The 24,662-nt window shown below is 52.8% G+C and overlaps 7 protein-coding genes across 7 annotated transcripts; 4 read left to right on the top strand and 3 right to left on the bottom strand.

The window, feature by feature from the left end:
* Positions 1 to 466: 466 nt before the first annotated feature.
* N7459_008312 (FAD-binding oxidoreductase) lies at positions 467 to 2,132 on the top strand (the record flags this gene model as incomplete). The annotated part of the gene is made up of 2 exons (XM_056947480.1): positions 467 to 1,058; positions 1,111 to 2,132. 2 exons carry the CDS (start codon positions 467 to 469, stop codon positions 2,130 to 2,132), a joined length of 1,614 nt encoding a protein of 537 aa, XP_056796990.1.
* Positions 2,133 to 2,915: 783 nt separating this feature from the next.
* Positions 2,916 to 5,376, top strand: ampp (aminopeptidase P; the record flags this gene model as incomplete). The annotated part of the gene is made up of 10 exons (XM_056947479.1): positions 2,916 to 3,099; positions 3,168 to 3,227; positions 3,288 to 3,453; positions 3,507 to 3,568; positions 3,625 to 3,846; positions 3,902 to 3,947; positions 4,003 to 4,837; positions 4,888 to 4,972; positions 5,028 to 5,072; positions 5,129 to 5,376. 10 exons carry the CDS (start codon positions 2,916 to 2,918, stop codon positions 5,374 to 5,376), a joined length of 1,953 nt encoding a protein of 650 aa, XP_056796989.1.
* Positions 5,377 to 6,065: 689 nt separating this feature from the next.
* Positions 6,066 to 10,126, top strand: N7459_008310 (exocyst subunit SEC8; the record flags this gene model as incomplete). Its single annotated transcript, XM_056947478.1, has 9 exons — positions 6,066 to 6,555; positions 6,624 to 6,797; positions 6,858 to 7,843; positions 7,897 to 8,013; positions 8,079 to 8,519; positions 8,575 to 8,710; positions 8,773 to 8,921; positions 8,977 to 9,084; positions 9,152 to 10,126. The coding sequence occupies 9 exons, from the start codon at positions 6,066 to 6,068 to the stop codon at positions 10,124 to 10,126; spliced, it is 3,576 nt and encodes a 1,191-aa protein (XP_056796988.1).
* An 868-nt stretch (positions 10,127 to 10,994) lies between these two features.
* On the top strand, positions 10,995 to 12,381 carry N7459_008309 (putative extracellular cellulase CelA/allergen Asp F7-like; the record flags this gene model as incomplete). Its single annotated transcript, XM_056947477.1, has 2 exons — positions 10,995 to 11,897; positions 11,971 to 12,381. 2 exons carry the CDS (start codon positions 10,995 to 10,997, stop codon positions 12,379 to 12,381), a joined length of 1,314 nt encoding a protein of 437 aa, XP_056796987.1.
* Positions 12,382 to 13,210: 829 nt separating this feature from the next.
* N7459_008308 (basic helix-loop-helix domain-containing protein) lies at positions 13,211 to 14,137 on the bottom strand (the record flags this gene model as incomplete). Its single annotated transcript, XM_056947476.1, has 2 exons — positions 13,211 to 13,551; positions 13,606 to 14,137. The coding sequence occupies 2 exons, from the start codon at positions 14,135 to 14,137 to the stop codon at positions 13,211 to 13,213; spliced, it is 873 nt and encodes a 290-aa protein (XP_056796986.1).
* A 1,712-nt stretch (positions 14,138 to 15,849) lies between these two features.
* Positions 15,850 to 17,152, bottom strand: N7459_008307 (putative protein N-terminal asparagine amidohydrolase; the record flags this gene model as incomplete). Its single annotated transcript, XM_056947475.1, has 2 exons — positions 15,850 to 16,856; positions 16,966 to 17,152. 2 exons carry the CDS (start codon positions 17,150 to 17,152, stop codon positions 15,850 to 15,852), a joined length of 1,194 nt encoding a protein of 397 aa, XP_056796985.1.
* A 1,835-nt stretch (positions 17,153 to 18,987) lies between these two features.
* N7459_008306 (uncharacterized protein) lies at positions 18,988 to 23,483 on the bottom strand (the record flags this gene model as incomplete). The annotated part of the gene is made up of 4 exons (XM_056947474.1): positions 18,988 to 19,733; positions 19,795 to 22,642; positions 22,705 to 22,884; positions 22,935 to 23,483. The coding sequence occupies 4 exons, from the start codon at positions 23,481 to 23,483 to the stop codon at positions 18,988 to 18,990; spliced, it is 4,323 nt and encodes a 1,440-aa protein (XP_056796984.1).
* Positions 23,484 to 24,662: the final 1,179 nt, after the last annotated feature.

The following is a 24,662-nucleotide window of genomic DNA, read 5'->3' as shown; positions in this document are numbered from 1 at the left end:
TGTTCAATCCCAAGGCTCCTCTAACGTACAGTTCTATCAAACCATAGGCGCCATCAATTACTACAACAGGGCAAAAGATAGTTGCGGAGCTTTGGAAGCTGCAGTTGCTTCGCGCTTATGTACAAGTCAGAGTGGCATGGAATGAACATCCATTTTACCAACAGGTGCATGATAATTGGACTGTCAAACGCGCAAACCCACCACTCGGATACATAGATGCATGATTTGGATCGTGACGGACTGAAGGCCTGTCAAGGATGACCAGGACTGCCCAAGGGGGCCAGAAAGCCCCTGATTGCGTGGAAAGGATTTCGCCCCCACACGCTTCGAATTAAACCCCAAGCTGTGCTCGACAGAGTTATATAGCGCTAATTTAACACCGGACTGGCCGTTCCTTATAACCTTGGAACCCCTTCGACTATAGACGCGATCCCTCACTATCTGTGACATGCTAGCGTGACAAACCATGGCTCTTCTTCTGTCTTCGCTGGGCATTGCAACCGCCTTGGTTGTGGCCTTTTGCCTTGTGCGCTGGACATCCAATTCATCTCAAGCACAACCTCAGCGGCAAATTCCAGTCAAGCCAAATCCAGTGGTTGAGAAGCTACTAGCGGCATTGCCGGAAATTGTGCTTTTGCCTCATGATTCAGATGCCTTTCGCAAGTCAATCAACACCTACTGGGCTCAACAGGAACGTGAGGTTGTGCAAGCAGCTATCGTTCAGCCGCGCAATGCGGGTGACCTAGCCAAGGTGATAGCTATCCTGAAAGCCGAATATAACACGCGAAGTACGAAACCGAGGCAAAACTTCGAAGATGTTTTGTTTGCCATCCGAGGTGGTGGTCAGTCTCCTATTTCTGGCAGTGCAAGTGCCAAAGGGGGTGTGCTGATCGACCTCGCTCTGTTTCGGGAGGTCACGGTTGCGGATGACCGAGAAAGTGTGGCTGTTGGAGCTGGGAACCGGTGGATTGATGTATATCGGGTCCTGGATGGGAAGGGCCTCACAGTTGTCGGAGGCAGGAGCGCTGATGTTGGGGTGGCCGGGCTCACTTTGGGAGGTGAATATGTCCCTCATCCCTTCAGCAAGCCTGCAGCTAACCACTCACATAGGAGGCATGTCATATTTGACGCCTCGATTCGGTCTGGCATGCTCAAACGTCTTAGCCTACGAAGTTGTTCTCGCCTCTGGTGAGATCATCACAGCGACTGCCACCTCGTATCCTGATCTCTGGCGCGCTCTTAAAGGGGGCTCAAACAACTTCGGTATTGTCACCCGTTTTATATTGCGGTGCTTCCCATCTACAGATATCTGGAGTGGATGTATCTACGCCCCAGGGTCCCAGTCCACCAAGGCCTTAGTGGCTTTGCACGAGAGTATCAAACGGGCTGACCCCAAGTCCAGCAGAACGGACGTCGATCTTCATGCAGCAGGACCTATCGTCTGTTTTGGCTATGTGCAATCTTTAGGTGTACAGGTTATCGCGATCTATCTAGCCTACACCACATTACCGGAAGAGCCTCATCAGTGGCCTGTCTACTGGAAAAGGTCCAAGTTCGCATCGCTTTGGCGCTTTTGGAGCTCATTGAAAACCTCCAACTTGACCTCTGCTGTGAAGTCGATGTCTGACGCAGCTCCCCCGGGCAGAAGATGGTCTTTCAGCACGACGACCATCAAAAATGATTTGCCGACGATGATGGCCGCATATGCTGCTCATCAAGATATCATTACTGCTCTGCGGAGTGTGAAGGGATTGATCTTTTCGCTCGTCATGCAACCACTCTTGCCCTCATGGGCTGGAAAAGGCGATGCCAACCCGCTCGGTATTCACGAAAGCACGGACGATGCGCTCATCATTATCAGCTTTTCAGCGCATTGGCGACGTGTGGAGGATGACAAGAAGGTGCATGCTAGCATGCGTGAGATTGTCGAGCAAATTGAGGCGGTTGCCACAAAGAATGGGACAAGCCACCCTTACCGCTATTTGAATTATTGCTCGAAGTGGCAGCGACCGCTGGAGGGATATGGCGAGCAGAATCTTCATTTCTTAAAGGAGGTCAGCAAATCATACGATCCCGATGGGCTGTTCCAGAGAGGCTGTGAAGGGGGGTTCAAGTTGGATGCGCACCCTTAAAATTTATCCATAATAGGGTATATTTGGGGAGTGAACAGGTTATGTATTCTGTGAATATCCTTGAGTCCAAGAGCAGATCTTGAATCTTATATGAAATTCAAGTATTTTCTTCGATATCTGGCATACGAGGGCGACATAGAAGATTAGATATAGGTAATAGAGCTAGGTCTCTTTTAATTTTTTAGTACCGATTCTAGTATTTACTAGGGGTATTCTAGCTAAAGGACTTTTCTTTATTTAGGACTACTTCTTAACAATACTATGACGATGATGATGGATTCATTTGCCCGATGTAGCTAGCTTTACATACATGCTGCTATGCGGGAATGGTAACAGAACCAGTCCGCAGCAGAAAAGTGGCTGCCTGCGCCGAAATGCGTAGGACTCTCGAGTCTTGTAGTTGCAGGACATTGAGATAAACTTCTGTCGGAATAAGTATATAGAGACTCGCATTAATAGTGTATCCATTCAAATTGGCAGATTAGCGGAATAGCAAGACAGACCTCTCCTTGATTCCAATTGGTCGGGTCCCTTCCTGACACCAGCAAACACGCGGTGCAAACATCAGCGTGCAAGTGGGACTTCCAGCGCTTGTCCTATGAGCGACTTGGCCGCTCCAGAAAGCCACTCACACGACTTGAGCAATTGCAGCCACTCCGAGCTCGTTATCGACTTTATCGTCGGACTCGTTTCCTCCTAATCTCTGCCCCCCTCGCGGTCTCAACCTCGGAAGACCCAAACACCTTCTGGCGCGTAGTTTCCCCGCAGCCTCACTTGGTGTCCATGCTCTTCTCTCATCCCATTCGCCTTTCCTGGACTTCTCTTCGATCGCTTAGACCCCTCAAACCGTCCAGGTTCTTTTCGCTCTCCCGCCCGCGTTGCGCCGTCGACATGGGGACCGTGGACACCACCGAGCGCCTCTCGCGCCTGAGGCAGTTGATGCAGGACAACAAGGTGGACGTCTATAGTACGTCGACACTTCTGTGCATTAGAGCTAACTGTCAGCTTGAACCTTTGCTAATTCCTCCTGAAAAGTTGTCCCTTCGGAAGATAGCCACCAATCTGAGTACATTGCGCCATGCGATGCCCGCCGAGGTTAGCCGCTCCCCCTTTACCCTTCTCTTAGCCCCGCCACTCACCGCAATGTAATTGCAGAATTTATCTCGGGCTTCTCTGGCTCAGCTGGCACAGCGATTATCTCCTTGAGCAAGGCGGCTTTGTCCACCGACGGTCGATACTTCAACCAGGCCGTGAAACAACTGGACAGCAACTGGACTCTGCTCAAAAGTGGCATTGAGGGCGTCCCCACGTGGCAGGAATGGTAGGCACCGTCTCCATGGAATAATTGAGGAAGCAAGACTGAAAGGGACCCAGGACAACGGAGCAAGCACAAGGAGGTAAAGCTGTCGGTGTGGACCCGTCCTTGATTACTGCTTGTAAGTACAATGGCGTCTACGGGTATGGTGATCATCATTGACATTGGATTTGCTAGCCGGTGCTCGGAAACTGGCGGAGACTCTCGATAAGAATGGGTCGTCGCTCGTGGGAATCCAACAGAACCTCGTCGATCTGGTCTGGGGTAAAGACCGCCCGGCCCGGCCCAGTGAGAAAGTGCGAGTGCATCCAGTGAAGTACGCCGGCAAGACCTTCCAAGACAAGGTTGCCGACCTTCGGAAGGAGCTGGAGACCAAGAAGAAGGCCGGATTTATCATCTGTAAGACGGCGTCGGTGTCTTTCTTAGATTGCACCAAGCTGACAATGGATGGTAGCTATGCTTGATGAAATTGCTTGGCTGTTCAACCTACGAGGAAGCGAGTGAGAGATGCCCCATGCCTCGATTATGTGCCCCTAAGCGGCTAATAATTCATAGTATCCCCTACAACCCCGTTTTCTTTTCCTACGCGGTCGTCACCCCCACTACTGTCGAGATTTACGTCGACAGTGAAAAGCTCACTCCGGAGGTGAAGGCTCAGCTCGGACAGGACGTGGTCATCAAGCCGTATGACTCGATCTTTGCCGATGCCAAAGCCCTGGGTGCCGCCCGGAGCCAAACCACTGGCGAGGCCCCGGCCAAGTTCCTTCTGTCGAACAAAACTTCTTGGGTGCTCAATCTTAACCTGGGAGGTGAGGAACAGGTTGAAGAAAGCCGTAGCCCAATTGCAGATGCCAAGGCCGTCAAGAATGAAACAGAGCTGGAGGGCATGCGGGCATGCCACATTCGGGACGGTGCCGCTCTGACTGAGTACTTTGCGTGGCTTGAGAATGAGCTTATCAACAAGAAGACCGTGCTGGATGAAGTCGACGGTGCTGACAAGCTGGAACAGATCCGCTCCAAGCACGATCTGTTTGCCGGTCTCTCTTTTGACACTATCTCATCCACCGGTCCTAATGGTGCTGTGATCCACTACAAGCCAGAAAAGGGCAGCTGCTCGATCATCGACCCTACGGCCATTTATCTGTGTGATTCTGGTTGTCAGTACTTGGATGGAACAACCGATACCACTCGGACATTCCACTTTGGGCAGCCCACTGAGTTTGAGAAGCGGGCTTTCACATTGGTCCTCAAAGGTGTCATTGGCATTGACACCGCCGTGTTCCCCAAGGGTACCAGTGGCTTTGCGATTGATGTTCTGGCTCGTCAGTTCCTTTGGAAGGAGGGTTTGGATTTCCTGCACGGGACCGGCCATGGAGTTGGCTCCTATTTGGTAACTCTCTCATCCTGCTCTACACATACACAGTTGCTGATCTCCATTAGAACGTCCACGAGGGCCCCATGGGCATTGGTACCCGCGTCCAGTACACTGAAGTTCCTATCGCTGCTGGAAACGTGATCTCGGATGGTATGTCAAATCTTACGCCATCACATTTTCGTCCATTGCTGACCAGTAACCTCAGAGCCCGGATACTACGAGGATGGCAAGTTTGGCATTCGAATTGAGAGTAAGCCTTATTCAACTGCAGCAGTACTTTGCGGTATGCTAATTCACATATCCCAGACATTGTCATGGCGCGCGAAGTCAACACCCCCAATAAGTTCGGCGATAAACAGTGGCTGGGTTTTGAGCACGTTACCATGACTCCTATTGGCCGCAACCTTATCGAGCCCTTATTGTTGACGGACGCCGAGCTCAAATGGGTGAATGATTATCACGCCGAGGTGTGGGATAAGACACACCACTTCTTCAACGATGACGAGTTGACTCGGAAGTGGCTCGAGCGTGAGACGAAGGCCATCTCCAAATAGGACAGTACGTGAAGAGGTAGACTTCGTGTCCTCAGCACGCCCTATAGACAAACAGACTATAACCGAAATCTCTTGGATCCCTCTGAGCTTGATCGTAGTTATCGGATGTTCCATAATCTATAGAATATAGGAATTTTTGTATCCAGTACAAGGGCACTGTCGGTGTGTCTCCAACACCCATTTCAATCAATCATTATCCCATCCCAAGATATTGATAGATATATTTACCTAGGTAGCTACACACGTACCTCCACAGGTGGCCATATAGTGAGAAACAGCTGTCGAGAAAGAGAGTGAGGGACTCTTGCTTGATGTACGTGCCAAATTCTTGGGTCCGCTATATATACCTCGTTCATCGTATCCAACTCGGGCTGTGACTGGCTGTGGAATGCGGCCGGCGGAAGCTCAAGTGGAGCGCGACTCACCTGGGACTTCTCCATCCCGCCCTGGTGGCTGCATTGTCCACCCCACAAACAACCTCACATCGTCCATTACTCTTCGGCGTCCGACATCTCGCGACAAGAATGGTCTCTGTCCTTCCAGGCCTCTCGTCGCGCCCAAGCCTCAACACCTGAAGTCGGACACTTGAAATCGCCATTGCGGCCCCACTCCCGCCCCTTGTCGCAGGGTACCAACGAATCTCCATTCGCTCCAAAACACCAGACTGACCCGACGGGAATCCATTGGGAATGAGTGGAAGAAACGGCCACGGAAACGGATACGGGTACTCCGACGCCGGTCGGTACGACCCCGGCGATGGCGGTTACGGTAGTAGCAGCAATCTCGGAGTGAACGGGTATGGGGGTCGATCTGCTGGGAGCTCAAGCGGAGGAGGAGGAGGAAGTCGAGATCGCCGCCCAGGTGGCTACGGAGGGTTCTACGCTGAGCCTACACAACAGCCTGCTCCCTCTCCAACACCACTACCAGCGCCATCGCCGGAGCGCCGGCGCGATCGGCCAGACTGGGATCGACAGCAGCAGCAGCTACCACCCCCGCCGCCATCACAGTCAACTTCGCGGCCACGAACCCGAGATGGAGATCCGAGCAGGAGGTACCAAGCTCCGAGAGATGATAGACCGAGAGAACCTATGCGCTATCCGGACAATCGGGGCCAGGACAGGAATAGACCGGACATGAGAGCTATGGCGAGCAATACCCAAGAGATGCAGTCTGTTGAAGGTTTGTCGGGAACTCTTGGTTTGCAATACTCTTAAACCTCTGTTAGCTGACAGCTTTCGCGGAAATAGTGGTCCTACAGTCAATCCAGCGCGATTGGGATTTCATGACTGATGCCGAATGCATTCCCGTGAATGTTGCACTCAGTTTGATGGACACAAGTACATTGGGAAAGGCAGATCGAGAGCCAGAGTTTCTGCATATGTACAACCAAATCCAAAGGACGCTGAAGGCCATTGTGAACGGTTGGATTCCACCCATTGGGACGAGTTGAAGTTGGGCGATACTGACTCCATATGCCGCAGAACATCACCAAGGATTCAACAGCTCTATCGGTACATACCATAAGATTCAATCCAACATCTCCAGCTCTCAAGGCCGAGTGCGTACCCTGCGAAATTCCCTGGAGGAGGCCAAGTCCGGGTTACTTTCGACCAAACCTGAACTGAAAGGATTGGCGACGTCCTCGCAAAACTATGACGACATCTTGCAGTTGTTCGCCCAAATTGAAGATATTCAGTCCCTGCCAGAGAAGCTCGAGTCTCGCATATCTGACAAGCGATTTCTTGCAGCTGTTGACGTGCTTCACACTGGGCTCCGATTGCTACGACGCTCCGAGCTCGAGGATATTGGTGCCTTGGCTGACGTTCGTGCCTATTTCCTCAACCAAGAGGTCTCCCTTACGGATATTCTGATTGAGGAGCTGCACGATCATCTCTACCTCAAATCGCCGTACTGTTCAGATCGATGGAAAGCACCTGTTATGGATGGAGACATGAATTCCACGAGCTGGACAGGTAACCGCTCATGGGAACGTCCAGTTTACAGCTTTCTTGCAAAGTTCGATGCCTCTACCCCGATGGTTGAAGATGCCTCACGAAACCCAGAGGCGGACACGTTTTCCTACATCCAGCTGTTGATCGAAGCTCTGAACAAGATAGGTCATCTGGACTCTGCAATTGACCGCATTGAGCAGCGATTGCCCGTGGAATTGTTCACGGTGGTGGATAAGACAAACGCCGAGGTGGATACGCGCTACCCCACGCCGAACCGAAGCTTTTCTTCCCATGATAACCAGCTGAAGTCCAACCTCCCTACTGAAGCCATTGAACAACGAGGCCATGTCTTGTCTGAATTCCTCTGGGCTCTTTATGCCAAGTTCGAGTCGATCGCGGAAGGCCACCGAGTCGTCCACGATGTTGTAGCAGCAATTGTGGAACGCGAGGGGCCTACCAAGAATGAAACCCTCTCCGGTGGTTTCAAGGAGTTATGGAAGCTTCTGCAAAGCGAGGTAAGCATATTGACTGGCATTCATGCGCAGTACCTGTTGCTCACAATATTCAGATCCGATCCCTGCTGCATGACTACCTTGCAACCGATGGAGAGACGTCATTCCGGACGAGAGGTGAAGAGTCGGATGCCCGACGGAATTATTATTCCAATAACCGGGATAAAAATAAGGTGGGTGCTTGCTACCAATGCGTCTTGAAGTGTATTTGATGAAGCTTACGAGGGTATTTCTGCAGAAAATGTTTAAGCTTTCCGACATTGATCAGAATTCCGAAATGAAAGCTGAACAGGATGAGCTTGACGAAATTCTCAAGTCATCTGTGCCTGGTCTCGTGTCTAAGACGAGGCAAAAGGCCTCCGCAAACGACGCATCGCAGAACAGACAAGGAAACTCGGGCACCGGTCATAAGATTCTGCTTGCGCCTAGCGTGTTCAACATGAGAATACTTCTCCCACCCTCGTTATCCTTTATCCAGCGACTAAAAGACATTGTCCCGATTGACTCTGACATTTCCATGAGCACCTTGACCTCATTTCTTGATGACTTCATGGTCAACGTCTTTCTCCCTCAGTTGGACGAGACTGTGACAGATCTATGCACACTCAGCTTCATTGCTGCTGATGCATTCACCGAGGACCCTCAATGGACAAAGGTTTCCCCGCGTCCTATATTTAGAGTGAGTACACTCAGGTGCATGTCGTAGTTACCAAGACTAACGGGCAAATTACTAGGGCACGGTCAAGTTTATGGAAATTGTGCGGGAGTTCAGCAGAATGCTGTCAAGTATTCCGCATGACCAGGCATTCACCCAGCTTCTCATTGACCAAATTGTCACCTACTATGACAAGTGCTGTGGCTGGTACAAGGGTGAGCTCCTACAATCTACTCGTGACCAAATTCACCAAAGGTATGAACTAACTATGTCACAGCGATGGTTACCAAGGTTTCGGCTCGAAATCATGGAGGCGAGGTACGACTGAAAGCTGCGGCTTCGTTCGCCGACTCTGGTGACATCCATGATACAGTTACAGAGCTTTGGGAGCGTCCCGGAGACAAGAAACAGACACTTATTGATACCGTAAGTTCAAGACTACCTAGGTAGTTGTTTGCATGCAGGGTGCTAAATGTTACAGGAAATCGACCTTCTCCTCAAGCGGACAGACACGGTGCCTCTTGAGCCATACGATATTATATCGGACCCTAAAACAGTCGTTGCCCTTTCGCTTCTGTATAACAGCATGGTGAGTGCCAGATCTATCAAATCTGTAGGCATAGCTCTCGATATCTAATTGTCTTTTTTTTTTTCAGCAATGGCTTGGAAGCCACCTCGCTAAAATCCGACTGATCATTGATCCGTCAACAGAGGTAGAACCTGCGAGTTTATCCTCCAACGGGCGACCCTCTCGTCGATGGACTCTGTTTGGGGCCATGAAGCCCAAGCGTGATAGCATCAACAGTCCTGTCTACTTGCCGCTCAACCAGGAAACGGCCTCAGCATTCGATGAAACCCTTCAATCGCTGCACTCGCTTGGCTCAACTGCTCTTCTGACATTGCATGTCGATATTCGCTGCGGCATCATCCACATGATCACGAGGACGATGTCAGGACCAAATCCTCCGACAGTCCGAAATTCGGAGCCGATGACGCCATCTCCAAGCACGGAGAGCTGGTGGCATATCATTACGAACCAGCCAACAGCCGCATCGCCCACCATCCTGCAGCTAAATGGTGATCTGATCGCCTTTGACACTAATATCTCCACGTATTTGGGTTCCGCGGAGCATTGGTTCATCACCTCGGGCCTGGCGCGGTTTATTGACCGCGCATTTGTGGCCTGTACTCGCTACATTGGAGCCATGAACGAGAACGGCGCCCTGCGTTTGCAGCTGGATGTGCTGGTTCTGCAGCAGAACCTGAAGAACATCATTGTCGACCCGACCGTCGACTCCACGACTGGGCCCACCGATCCGGCCCCGCAAGAAATGGTGGCTCTTCCACGCAGTGCCAAATTCCTGGATTGGTTCCTGGAGGGCGCCGAGAAGGCTCTGGATTACGCGAAGGAGGAGAAGGAGACGTTCGCGGCGCAGGGTGATCAGGCCCTGGCCGCTGGAAACGGCGAGCCATTCACCTACGACGAACTCCGCGTGTTGGTGGATCTGTGTTTCTCGGAAATGCTGCGCGGACCACGCGGCGCGGAAAGCCGGGAGGATTTTATGACCTCGAAGAAGGCGAGCGCCGATGTGCTGCTGCGACTGAACGAGATTATGTGGGATGCGCGGTAGAACGCCACGATTTTCTTCGCGATCGCGACGAGACGCTATACTCCCTCGTCTCCCTGCTACCTAGATACATACATTTCCACCCCAATTTCAGTTTTATGAAGTGCCGCCTCCCTGGCTGGAGTCTTGCGGGAATCGCTAGTCCTAATTGATTGTTCGGCCCCAAACGCCTCGCAGGAAGCCGGCTACAGACTAGTCTCCTTTGGTTGAATCCGATTCACGCCTGCAACGCCCGACTTCCCCATTCACGACGGTGTGGCTCTGTTTTCGGCTATTGCCGAACGTCTCCAAGCAAAAAATGCTCGCGATCTAACGGATATTACGGGCGCCACTGGGCTGCCAGTGGGCCACGCGCGTTTCAGATAACTCACTTTTTTCATTTCTCGGGGTTGCTAGATCGCACAACTAGCAGCCTAGCAAATTAATCGCCTCCACTCGGTGCCACCGGACGCAGCCGCTGGGTGGCTGTTGATGGGGCCCTGACTCGTGCCAATTTGCGACGGGGGTCTTTCGGTGGGCATCCTGATGGCCTAGCAATATAATCTCGTCTGAGTGGCGCGGTCATTCATATTCGCCTGCCTTCTCGCTTTTCCTCCCTTCCGGCTTTGCTTCTTTGCTTCTGTGCTTCTACCATCTGTCTGGGACAGTGTCATTCTCTCGCCAGTCTGGGATTTGAGATCCAGACGTCCTTTCATTATTCTGCTTCGTGCCTTTGCGCATTCCATACGATCCTTATACCGCGAAACTCGTGGTTGCGTTTGGCTCCTTCATTTTCGTTTGCCTTTAGTGTCTGCGACAGACCCATTGCGATTTACTTGCCTTTCAGATACCATTCCTTCAGCAGGACCTGTCAAGCCAGTGATACTACACAATGAAGTACCAGCGTCTGACTTCCATGGGCACTGCCCTCCTCGGCACTGCCGCGACTGCTTCTGCAGGCTTGCTGGATGTGCGCGCCGTTGATGGCCAGTGTCCGGCGGGCTATAGTCCCACGGTCTACTATATCACCGTGACCCCAACATCCTCAGCGACACCGACTGCTGAGCCGACAATCACGCCCTCGTCGTCCTCATCCTGGTCCCCAGCCTCGCCACCCGCGGCTTTCCAGCTGACCAGTGGCGGCCAATGCCCGTCTGGGTACAGTCCCAGTGTCTACTATATTACTGTGACCCCGACCTCGTCGACCACTCCCATTGCTGAGCCGACGACCACGGCCACACCATCTTCTTCGACTTCTTCTTCGTCCTCGTCCTCGTCCTCGTCCACATATTCGCCTTCTCCAGTGGCTGTCGACACTACCACCACTCCCACCTATGTTTCGACCACGACGCCCGCCGGCGACTCTGCCGTGGAAACCTCGACCTCATCGACTCCGGCCCCGGCGCCTACTTCTGAGACCCCCATCCCAGAGACCACCGAGGCTGCTGCGCCCACCACTACCTCCACCACCGCGACTCCCGTCGTCCAGACCCAGGCCCCGACGACCACGACCTCCGTCGAGGAGTCTACCTCATCGACCTCGGTTGCCGAGGCCACCAGTGCCTCCTCTGCTGCCAGCGCGTCTTCGACCGCGGCTGTGTCCTCCGGCAGCACCTCCGGCGAAGCAACCTTCTACGGCGGCAACGTCGCCGGTGGAACTTGCTCGTTCTCCGGCTACACCCTGCCCGCCAGCATCTTCGGCACCGCCCTCTCGGTCGACCAGTGGGCCGACGCCGGCAAATGCGGTGCCTGCGTCGCGGTCAAGGGACCCAACGGCAACACCATCAAGGCCATGGTAAGATACCAACCCTGTCCGAGCCGATAAAAGCACGACACAACCCAAGCGAACACTGTTAACCACCCCACAGATCGTCGACCAATGCCCCTCCTGCAACACCAACCACTTCGACCTCTTCGAAGACGCCTTCAGCTCCCTCTCCGCGCTGGCCGCCGGCGTCATCGACATCGAATGGTCCTACACCTCGTGCGACCTCGACGGGCCCCTCAAGCTCCGCAACAAGGACGGCACCTCTGAGTACTGGTTCTCCATGCAGGTCGTCAACGCCAACGAGCCCGTCACCGCGCTGGAGGTCAGCACCGACGGCGGCAGCTCGTGGCAGGCCACCACGCGCACCTCGTACAACTACTTCGAGAAGGAGTCGGGCTTCCGCACGGATACCGTCGATGTGCGTGTCACCGGCGAGAGCGGCAACACCGTTACCGTGAAGAATGTCGGCTGCTCGTCCAGCGCGGAGTTTACCGCCGAGTCAAACCTGTAAGGGTTGTGTCTCTGGAAGATGATTGCTGGATGAAGGATGGGACATGGTTCTTTTGGGGGAGGTTGGAGTGGGTTAGTTCGCTTCTTGACTGTATATTCTTTTTATCATGACAACAAAGTCACCTTAGCTTGCGTTTTATATGCAAGACAAGCTACCTATTTTGCTTTGGTATCGGCTTTTGCGTCACTGGGGTAACTCTATTCGTGTAGCCAATCGGAGTCGCCAGTTGTAGTAACGTCCGGCTTTGCGTGAGCAATGAACGACCAAGGCGGACGATGGATGTTGATCGATTTGTCACTAGACTGCCTGGACCTGATGGAACAGGAACTACTACAATTACGGGGGATACCAGGTAAAAATGAGAATTGCATTATACCAACAGCTCCAAAACCATCCCATCCGTAGATTTCGCCGGCCTATCCATTAACGATGAAGGGGAAGAAAGATAAAACGAAGAGCAGAGAAAGCCGTAGGAAGAGAGGAGGCGGTCAGTGAAGAAGCAGGAAGAAATCCACCGCGTCAAGAAACGGCCGCGTGCATATTTGAAATCACACGTATGCATCGAATTCACCCGTCGGGGTCGAAGGACAATCCTATCGAGGAGGCGGTGGCTGCTGTTGCAGATTGATGCAAACATCCAGCGACAGGGGGGGGGGGGAGATCGAGGGAAACAAAGGGGGGGGGGGGGAGGAATCAAATCCGCAGAAGAGAAGGAAACAACCAAGTTGAAGAACTGGGAATGAGGGTATGTTCAAAAATCCTTAACCACCGGAAACGAGACGGTCGTAGCACATGCAGAACAAAACGCCAGCGAAGGAGAGAGGCCTTCTTACTCCATGTCGTAGGTCTCTAGTTCTTTAGCCTCATCGTAGTCGTCAAACTCGAGGCCGGCGTCGCGGCAGCGCTGCAGCCACTTGAGGGCCATGTTGTTGCGCCGACCGAGCTCGGCCTTCAGCCGAGAGTTCGATGTGCTGATTTCGGCAATGGCGTGGTTGGTCGTGAGGCTGTGTGATTCAAACCGCTCGTCAAGATTCTTCTTGTCCTCCTGCAGCTGGCAGATGTAGTCGATGGCGCGTTGCAAGATAGCACCTTTGTTCTTGTCGCAGTTTGGCACAAGACGGGCAATCTGGTTGATACCCTCGTTGATGGCTTCACGGCGGCGACGTTCCACTAGAAGCGCGTTAGTGTCAGAGCCGACGAAGGATTAACCCGAGTAATCCATACCTTCTTTGTGGTTGTTCTTTCGAATCTGGTGCCACTCGGGAGATCCGACGGTGGGCTTCTGGTTCATACTCTGAGCCTCGCGGGCAGCGTACACAGCCGCTGCGGTCGAGTTGTGGCTGTGGGCACTCCCCATGGGGGGCTGGCCCATCTCATCGCCAAAACTCAGTCCCTGGGTGAGGTTGCCCGCATCAAAAGCGGCATCCGGGGGCGGAGGGTACTTGTGCTGCGGGGTATGCGCGGCCAGCGCGGCTTTGGCATTGGCCGTCAGAGCGTTGTCATCCGACAGGCCATTTTGCGGACCAACATGTTGTAGGATCTGCTGGTCAATATTGAGCTCGGATCCGGTGTTGGGAAGTCCATGCTCGTAGTTGAGCGAGCTGTGGGCAAAGTTGGCCTGATTGTCGCCCATGCTGCCGTTGCTCCCGTGGGAAGACCGGTTCAAACGTTGGGGATCGTGGCCAAGATCGTCAGAGCCCTCTCGCTTGCGCTTGTGGGCATTACCGTCGGGGCTGTTCATGGAGGGATCGGACATAATCAGAGAGGGGAAGCAACCGTTCTAAGTTCCAAGGGAGGTCGGTTAGTCATCGAAGAGGGGAAAGGAAAATCAGGCAAGATGAGGCAAATGTGTCAGAAAAGACAAGTCAGTGAATAGCAGTGTTAGTGTGCTGGAATGATAGGTCCAGGCCCCTCCTTGACAAGGTCGACGGTCTCTCCGAGAGGTAAACAGAGAAAACGCGTGAAGTCGACGCGCCCCAAGGGGGCGAGGGTTCAGCGGAAATGAAATCTCGCGCCGGGCCATCGCAGCTGAAGGCTGGCGACAGCCCAGGTCGATGCGACAGCGGCCTACAGGTCCATTGCTGAACCCAGGCCACCCTCAAGACCTGCCAGGACCGCTCAGCGCCGCGCGAAGACATCAGAGGCGCGTCACGGCGGCGGGAGACCGAGGAGAAGGGTCAGGAATGGAGGGAGCATGGGCACAGAGGCATCGCGAAGGATGCCGTTCAACTTGCAAGAAGGAAATCGACTCGCGAGGGCCAACAAGGGAAGAACAGAGGGGCGGATGGAGTCGTTACCTTGGGAAGATCCTCTTTATCACCTGACAGCAAGTCACCTGCCACGGACAATAACAGAAGCAGAAGTCACGTTGTTCGCGAACTTCGAAATGAACCCAAAAGTGTGGGAACAAAAGAGCAGTTGTTGAGATGGCTGGCAACGAGATCGAATCGGCAACGCACTCACGCCAGCGTTTTTTCCATGAAAAAGGGATGCTTTAGGGATGTCGAGCGTCGAGTCGAGGAACTCACGTGGGAGGAGGAGCGCGGTGGTCGGGGTGGCGACAGCAACCAGAAGTGCAGGGTTGGGCTGTGCATCACCTGACCGCGGGCGGTCACGGGTGGCGCTTCGCTGGTGGAGTTTACTTTGTACTTGGCAAACTACTGTCCAGATGATATTCATGATCTAGATAATATCCAGCATATCCTTGACTTGCGAGTGTATTCTGGCAGGTCGAGAAGTATTCGTCTTCCACACTTGCACTGGAATCATGTGCACCAGTCCCGTGTCCCCAGACACACCCTGCCCGCTTACCCTCTGATTGGCCAGTATCCTCCTCATCACGTGCAAGGTTCACAGCACGGGCCATCTCCTTCCACATCAGGAAAGTGCAGTCCACATAGTATTTGAGGATTGGTATATCTTCATCCTCATCCCGTCTTCGTCTCAAGTCTATCTGGTATCTCTAGTAGATATAGGTCATATCAATCTGGAGTGAGGGTTCAATAGTGCTCGCTCGAGATGGTTCTCTGTAATGCTTACGGTCATTTCTAAAGAGATCATCACATGCACCTCCCACTAGGGTTGCACTGAAGCGTTAGTAGCTCCTAGTACTGTTGCGCCTAGCACGACCGGTCATGGGACGATGCAAATTAATCATATAAGGTGAGGCCTCTGCAGAAACGGCGATCTCCCATTAGATCGTCCCGAACCCGGCGATCGACATGCCCAGAATCGATATCCAGGTGTAGGCCGAGGGTAGAAGAGACTGAATATATCAGATGCGAGACGGAGATGAGATTCGTCGTTTGTCACTGCTGTTGTACTCTACTAGCAAGATATCGTGGCATCAAATTAAACACGAAAGCTCCAAACGCCAACATCCGCACAGGCAATGGTCCACCCGATGTGCATCCTGCATCGATCTAGCCCTGCCTGCACCCCCACCAACGCTGTCCCATGCCTCCCTCCTCACTCCGACTCCGACTCAGACGTCGATGCCGACTTTCTCAGAGCAAACACCATTTTCGGATTGGCCGTCGTGTCCGCAAAACAGATGCCCTCCTCCGTCGCTCCCAGCATATCCCAGCAGAGGATCTTCACATCCAACGCCGGCTCCACGTCGATCACCCCCTCCCGCGACCCTCGCGCAGCTGGCCGCTGTGTCACAGCAAGCACCGTGCTGGTCCCCGCATACCGCGCCGGTGGCTTGGTATCATCTGCCGCTGGTTCTTCCCCGGCGCGATTGGCGAAGACGACCACCAGCTTCTTGGGCGCGTCCGCATCCACCCCCGCAGCCTGCCCATCCAGATCCCGCGCATGCCGCATCTGCTTCTCGAACAGTGGCCGGAGTCGCAGCAACCAGTAGTTGAAGGTGTCCATCTCTGGCGCCCCGTCCAGCGCGGCCAGTTCCTCGCGGCTCGCATGCGTGAGCCACGCCATCGAGAGGATGACCAGCTGCGACTGCGAGTCCAGCACGCGGTTCGCAAACTCAAAGGCCGTGAAGGGTGCCTCGAACTTGTACGGGTTGATGTCCATGCAGATGCCGAAGGACGTGGCGACGCGCTTGTCTTCCTCCGGCGCCGGGCGGCCGTTCGCACTCGCCGCTGCGGCTGTATCTCGGAGGGTATCGTCCACGCGCTCGGTCGTGCGAGAAGATTCTAATTCCTCTCGCGCGCGGAATGTGAGCTCGCGGAACCCCCGCTCCACGTTCCCCTCTGCCGCCCACGTCTCGTCTGTGAAGTACAGGAAGCTCTTGCGGTAGTTGTGGATGACCTGCCCGTGCTCGTCCACCACGATCAGCGAGTTGTAGTACTTGGCTGGCAGTGATGCATCCGCACTGTCTTCAATCTCAGGATAGCCCACGCAGACTGTGCACTGTAGACGCTTGGCTGTGTCCTGTGCCCATGCGGCACTGGGACCGGTGCCCGCTGGTTCAAGGTATGGTCTGATGGCATCCAGTGAGGGGAAGTTGTATCCTACCGACCCCGTCAGTTCATGATTCAAAACTCTGCCATTTGCATTACCCTGTCCAGCCGGCGGGGCGATGAAGCACGCGAGTGCATGCTCTGTGGATGTCAGACATACCCGTCAAGGCCAGTTCGGGCAGTACTAAGAGATCGGGCCGTAGCAAGTCAACACCAATCCCAACACCGAGTGGTTTTCTGCCGTCGAGAGACAAAGATTTGCCTCTCTCGAGAATTTCATTTGCTTTCTGGATGTTGCCGTCCACGTCGCCCAGCTTGGGAGCATATTGGAGTGTTGCGATCCGCATCTCCTGGCGCCGTGAAGTGGAGAAGGTCCGTAATCCACGAACAAATTGATTAAAGTTAATGCGCCTTGGTAAGCGTCCGGGAGCGCAGCTGTGAGCCCCTGTACAATATGTGACTGCTGTGCAGATAGAAGGACCCTGTATCCTGGGGCCCAGGCAGAAGAGACGAGATGCGGCAGCGGCCAGAATGAAGTAGATAGATCGCAAATGAGCCTTTGCGTGTGGTGAGAACTAGGTGTATAAAACAACGGATGGTCGATGGATAGGATAGTGGAGGATCGATCAAATCAATCAAATCAAATCCAAATGTACGTCAAAAGGCGGGCCCCCAGCTTGAGGAGCCCAGGTGCGCCTATTGGTCCGGAGTGCGGGCAACCCTACTCCGGTCGCCTGTGTAGACTACTGTCGCGTCCGCGTCGTATCAATGAGGATATAGTCCAATCAGGAGAGGATGAGAACTGTGTTTCTCTAAGTTAGAGAAAGTGTGCTAAAATACTGTTGCCCGAGCGCAAGCGAGGTTTGCCTGAGAAAAGCGGTATCCTCAGTGCGGTAAAATTATTCCAATTCTCCAATGCATCGGGATGGAGATGCACACCTCAAGTGTTTTATATGGAACTAGCGCGCAGATGTTCCGCAATAATATAAGGGCAGAAATGCCTCCTATGAGGATGCCTTGTTTCCTAGCTACAAATCTGTCCAATAACCAGTAAAACGTAAATCTATATCTTTATCTAAACCGTGGCAGTCAGCTAGGCCCTGCAATTGATCTTCTGACAGTATATCATCGAGAACACAACATAGATATCCCATTAGCCACCAAGAGGGTAGACATAATATAACGGATTACCCTTACCAAACTTGTTCTCACGGCACTCTCTCCATTCTGTGATCCGACCTCTCGGCGATTCCGTTGATCCCGAACGCATTCTATAATATAAGGGTATGATCGTCGTCGAAGTAGTCATAATATAGTTCGTTCGTTTTGTAACAAATTAGACTGAAATAGGGTATCTGAGGTATAGTGCTATCGGTCGTTGTTAGGGGCATTACTCCCGGATTATTCGAATACCCAAGAAGTCTTCAGAACTATCTGGTTATCAACTTCGTAGACCGAAGCAGAAGCTCTAACTCCTATTATTTTTAAGTCACGTTAAGGATACAGCCGTATAGTGTATGTCTTGCAGTTCGATGTTGAGGTGTCATTGACTAGACCATCAGCCTCAAGATCGTTAGGCTTTTCAGATCTAGACGGACGATATCGGATGAATGGCGGGAAGGTACGAGACAAGAGACCAAATGCGCACTAACCGAGATAACCGAAGTATCGCAATGCAGCCAGTGCTGCTGAGTAGAATCGCCAGAGATACGACAACATTCTGGAGGTGCTATGAATAGAAGAGTTTAAGCCAGCAACTTGGAATTCGAGGGTTGCGTAAATGCATACTGTCACGTGGTACCACACTGATCACATCTCAGGGTTGGAAAGGTGAGTCATGTGCAATGGTATACTGTATGAAGACACGGCACCAGCTCGGATGAGAAACGGGGCAGACTCACTACTGACTACCTTGGAAATACTTATGGTCCTTCGGGTAGGAATAACAAAGTGCAATGATCATCGTGAAGATAATTCATCAAGATATTGCGAATCACTGGGGTATGTATGTACTGGGGAACCCCCGAACACCATGCAAATGTGGTAGCGACATGGACAATCAATAGCGCATCGTCATCCCATCCCTGAAAACGCCATGCCGAATGCATAATACAGCCCCCTTTCTCTGTTCAACCTTCGATATCCTATGCATTCATGAGCATCCGATGCTGGAAACCTCCTCCTATCCACTGTGTGAGAACCTATCCTTCCTGTCTTTCTTCACCTGGCTGAAGTCCAAGGGCTTGTAAGCCAAGCCATGGGCACCGGTCATTCGAATTCGGTGCTCAGTACGAGAGATGGTCTGGCCTGGGGCAAGCGGGGTATCCGGCGCGTAGGCGACTTCATAGCCATGTTGAGGATACTGAGGCGAGGAAACGCTTTGCGCGAAGGGCGAGGAGGCAGAATAGGAGAAGCTGCTGCGCGGGCTGCGAGAGTAGTGGCGCGGCTCGCTGTAAGCATTGTACGAAGAGTAGCCGTCGAATATCTTGGGCCCAGTCCTCATCTGCTCGGCTGCGATTCGGGCTGCAGACAGAAGAATCTCGTCCTCGTCTATCTGACGCTTGCGCTTTGCCCGGGCCTCTTCGACTTCCTCTTCGCTTGGTTCCTTGCGTTTCAGCAACTCCTCGACGCGTTGCAGACATGGTAAAGTTGGCAAATTCTTGACGGATGCTTCGGCCAGGGAATACTTCGGCGGGAGAGAAGCCTGGTCTGCCATGGATTTCTTGGCCGCCTTTGCCCCAGGTCCCGTTTGTATGGATTCCGCTGACGTGGGTTCCACAAATGCTCTCTTCCGACCAACTGCCTGCTCGCGCTCCTGTGCATCACGATCATCGCGCTCCAGCCTTTGTTTCTCCTGTGCTTGTCGCTCCCGAGTGTACTTGATAAACTCTATCCAGGCGGCTTGTCGTTCCTCTTCTGTCGCGAACACTGGGAGCACGTTAGCGTTGAAATTTTCTCTATAAGGAAATGCAATATATGGATAACTTACCAGGCTCCCCAAGAGTACCGGCGGTACCGGCGGGTACTGTGGGCTGTGTAGCAGGAGCAGAGCTCTCAGGTCTAGTTGAGACACTGGACCGGGACACGCTGGTCCTGGCCGAGGCAGGCTGAGGAGACGGGCGTTTTCTCTTGATCTTCTTAGTAGAGCTGCGCTTTCGTGAATCGATAGATGCAGAGAAACTCGATGGTTCTGCTGTTAACGGCACTGCTGAGACCTTTTCGACTGGCAATGACTTGCGCCTCTTTTCCTGCACAGGTTTGATTGTTCGATTGGAGTCTTCGCTGACTTCCGCTGGATAAAACTGATTGGGGATGTTGTAGACATCGAGAAAAGCCGAGGTCGTCAATTCTTCATCAGGGAGGTCCTGGTTAATAATCGCCTTTCCCCGAGGTGTCTCTGTCAAGATCTGGTCGGCCTGGTCAAGATTGGTCATAGGGGGAGCGGCGTCTTGAACCTTTTCCACCATTCGGGTCTCTTGAGTCTCTATACTCTTCGTGTGCTCCAGAGTTAAAGCCTTAGGAGGTGCAAATAGAGAAGGTTGCGACGGGGATGATGCATCGCCGAAAGGAGCAGTCTTAGCAGAGCTAAAGATATTGGTCGGCCCATTCAAGCCAGTTGTAAGAGCGGATGGAGGCGGCACGAATGCGGGCTGAGATGTTGAGGTAGGTGTGGGGAATTGAAAGGGGGATGAGGATGTGGGAGCGGCTGTAGAAGTGGCTTTGGAAAGTTGAAAGGGAGACGATGCAGTTATTGGTGTAGGAAACTGTAAAGGAGCCGAAGGGGTAGACGCGGGTGCGGGCGACTTAAAAGGGGAAGATGGAGGGTGTACAGGGGGTGCAAAAGACGGAGTAAAGGCTGGTGTGTAGGACTCGGTGGTTGTAGCAGGGGTATCGTTGGTATTGTGGGCCTCTGTCGATGGGAAGAGAGGCTTTGCCGGCTTGAAAAGCGAATCTGCCGGCTGAGAAGTGGATGGTGCAGTGGCGAAAGCGCCAATCTTCTGGGTCTCTTTTGTAGTTTGCTCAGTTCCGAAGGAGGCTAGAGAGGCTGCAAATGGATTGGCAGGCGTGGATGACGGCGCTGGTGTGGTACTGGTAAAGGGAGTACCAGGAAACAACGAAGATCTCGGGCCACCGGTAGAGATTCCTGTCCTTTCATCGTCTTTCTTGTCCTTTTCCTTGTCTGCCTCTTCAGGTTTCGAGAACGAGAAAGGAGAAGCCGATGGCGCAGGAGGGATCGATGAAGCAGTTGGTTTCGTTGCGCTAGCAGAAAACATTGAGGAAAATGGATTTGGCGGCTGGGACGTCTCGGGCAGCTTGGGCGGTGGAAAGGGGGAAGAGGCAGGCGAGAATATATTCGAAGGTGCGGCTGTTGATGCCGGGGCACTAAGTTGTGAAGCGCCACCCGGGAAGATCGAAGCGAACGGGCTTGTAGACTGAGGTGGAGCGGGGATGCTCGGTTGAGTCTCGAAACTTTGATTGACGATAGATGTCGGCTGAGGATTCTGGAAGATGTTGCGAACACTAGCGGTAGTCGGTTCTGAACCCAGAGTTTCACTCAACGGAGAATTGTTCAGCTCCACAACGGGGGGCGGTATCTGGTTGTCTTTGTCACTGACGAACAGCGAATCATCAGGTGTCAGACCTTCGGGGCGCTGATGCAAGTGAAAAGGATCGATCATGCCCATTTTGGCTGCCTGTCGAACGCTCAGGCCAAGAACAACGGCAACTAAGCTTCGTCCGGTCCGTTTAGACTCCACATATGTTTCGGAGAAAGCGTGCTCCGAAGATGGTGAGAAGCCTTGTTGAGTATTAGCCAGGTCCAGAATATTGAAAGATTGGCGACCACAGCCTGCGAATTGGTAAAAATAATACTCACCAATAGACTCAACAGGGCGACTGCCCCAGTTGAGGTATCGTTGACCATTCGCATTTTCAGCGAACTGCAAATCTTGCTCTTCGCAAAATGCTATCGTCTGTTCATCATTGTCGAAGTGCAGCACCTTTGTCAACTCGTCCACCGTCCATTCCTCGTTCTTGTGCTGCTGTGATGCCGGAACTCGACAGTAGCCTTTCCAGATCGCGCGGATAGCTGTTTGTCGTACATAACTGAAATAGATCTCGGCCACGCACGCCATCAGGTAGGAGACGCTGGGAGAGTTGATGATGTTAAAGAAGCGAGTGTAAAAACCTTGAGCAATGGCGTTTGGTCGACGGGCATCGAGTGTTCCTTGGTACTCCCAGGTATTTCCAGACGAAGCATACAGCTCCAAGGCTACTTGGACGCGGGGAGAATTCAGCAGGGAGGCAGGCCATTTCTGGACGCGGGCCTCCAGATCGGGACGTTGGTCATGGATGGAGAAGATGATGTAGTACGCACGGAACTCATCCTCGTTCGGAAATGAGATGCGTCCACGGTTGTCATCATAATAATACATGAGCGAGAGCATGGTATTATTGAGCTGCTCACGCTCCTGATGGCGGTCGAAGGGCTCCTCGTTTTCGGGGCTGGACAGAAGGTGAAGAGATACGATGTGAAATCGAGCGATCCTTTCAAGGCAGGTTACTGCTGTCTTGACGTCAGCCTCCTGGGTGAGCTGCTGAACAGAGAAATCATTCCGAATAGAACGGGTCCGATCCCAAACGAATTTGTGGATGATGCCCAGTGGTTCATTCCCTCCCAGGATGTGCCGAATCAGGTAGTTGGTGCTTTGGAGCAGCGCTTTTGGAGTCCGGATGTCAGAAGGTAACTGTTCATCATAACCGGCTGCCGATCTTCTGAAGCGCTTGAGCATTTTGGTCTCCATATTTTGGAGAACATTCGTTGACGGATGTAAGTACTTGGCTAGGTATCAGTGTGCTGTGTGATAGAGAGAAGATACTCGATAAAAAGCCCACATACTTTCTCGCTCTTGTCCACCATCTTTTGCACAATGCGCTCCACGCTTTCAAACTCGGGACACATGCTGGTACAGGTGCCCACGGGCGTGATAGCTTTGTTGAGCGAGGTTGGTTGGTTCGGGTCAGCCATTTGACCACTCTTGATCGCCTGCTGCCTCTGTTTCGTACGATTGACCTTGAGCTGCAAAGTGGGTCAGATAAGCAACGCGTGTGTGATATCGAAAACGCGACGTCGATTGGGCGGATGTTGCTGACCTGCTCGTAGCGCTCATTGTACCTAGCCATAACCGATGCATCTTCTACTGGGACCGGTTGTGCCGGTCCACTAATCGCGCCATTGGCCAGACCTTGTGTTGGGAATCGCTTTCCAGACAAGGGTTGCGAATGACTATTGAACGTCGGAGCAGCGGTTGTGTTTGAGCTAGCGGGAAAAGGCGACTTTGCTTGAACTGTCTGATTGCCACCAAACGGAGAAGGAACCGGCTTCTCCTTGTTCAACTGGGCGAACGGCGAGTTGGTAGCTGCGGGACTAGAGGTCTCGGTTGTCGGGGCTCCCGCGTGAGACGCGCCAGCGCCACGGCCACGGAAAGACTGCGAAATGGATCCCCGGCCTCGACCACGGTGTTTGGACGCTCTAGGAGCGAAGCCACCTCTTGACTGGAATTGAGATCCACGCCCAGCCGGTGCTCCTCGTCCACGCCCTGTCGTGCTTGCGGTCCCCGTCGCCGTGCCTCCCCTCTGGCCTCGGCCACTGCCGAACGGGTTGAATGGACTAGCCATCCTATCCGCTATGCGCGGGCGAGAATGGACGAGCCGTTTCCAGCCACGTCAGCGCTACCGCCCGGTAGGCTTTCCTCCAGCGATTCGATGCGGGAAAATTCCGGCGCAAGATTTGAGGTGGTTGGGTATCGATTGTGGGTGTAAAAGATCGGTGACAAGGGGCGGGAATAGAAAGATCTGTTCGATTGGAATTCAGTCGCCGAGGCGAGTTCGAGATAATCAGTCCATGCTGATAATGAACGCGGACAATATCGCCCTTTCGTTATGATGGCAAATCGAAAGCACCTCATGAGAGATGGGAGTCGCAAGACAGGAAGTAGGGGAATTGACCTACCTTTCAAGTATCTAGTTTGAGACCAAGCCAGCAAGAACCATTTCGCAAGCAACGGTCGGGTGGATAGCGTTGTTGGGATTGTTGCGATCAGAGTGAAGCTGTGCAACGGATAGTCGTCTTAAAGAGTCGCCAAGGAAATGCCAAAAAAGGGTGGATTAGGAATATAGCTTAGAGGATCATCAGCAAGTTTCAGAGGAAATTCACTTGAGAACAAGCGCAGGGGCATACAGGGCTGTAGAGGTGTGGAAGAGAAAGTCGAGATGATGCTCCGCTGATTCACGCGAGCTTCCAAGAGAGCGCGGAGCGGCTGGTCGGCGTTATACTTAATACGGTAGGCGGTGAGAAAAACCAGGGGCAGAGGAAGTGCCTCGGTTGGGAATGTATATTCACTGCGGTGTGTATCACTGCAATTCACTATCGGTCGGCATTTTATTAGGAAAAACCACCGGAAGCATAATCGAAGGGCTCTAGGAATTGACCATTACCAAATTAGTCTAATTTTAATTCTCTAAGAATTATCCAGGGATGCCACAACGTCCTAAAACATTCTTCCTGTCTCCGCTTAGGGCTTTGCGATGAAAAGACCATTTCATAGACCGAATCTTGACTTGGCCTGGAGAGTCACTGACGCTCTCGAAATCAAATCAAAAGTCTGATATTTTGGGAATAGAGCTGTAGATTGTAAATCATAATGTCTTTTTGTTAGTTCCCTGTTCCGAGAAGAATCGACAGGGCACAAGCGATAGTAGCATACCTATGCCATTCTGAGGATCAAGCTATATTTCCTGAACAGTCTCCACATTCTCGCACATGGTCTTCAGTATCAAGTTTCTCACGCTTGCATA

Source organism: Penicillium hispanicum (assembly GCF_028827665.1).
Source record: "Penicillium hispanicum strain IBT 35686 chromosome Unknown utg000007l_segment0_segment0, whole genome shotgun sequence".
Classification (NCBI taxonomy): Eukaryota; Fungi; Ascomycota; class Eurotiomycetes; order Eurotiales; family Aspergillaceae; genus Penicillium; species Penicillium hispanicum.
This window is presented reverse-complemented; position numbering and strand designations above follow the sequence as displayed.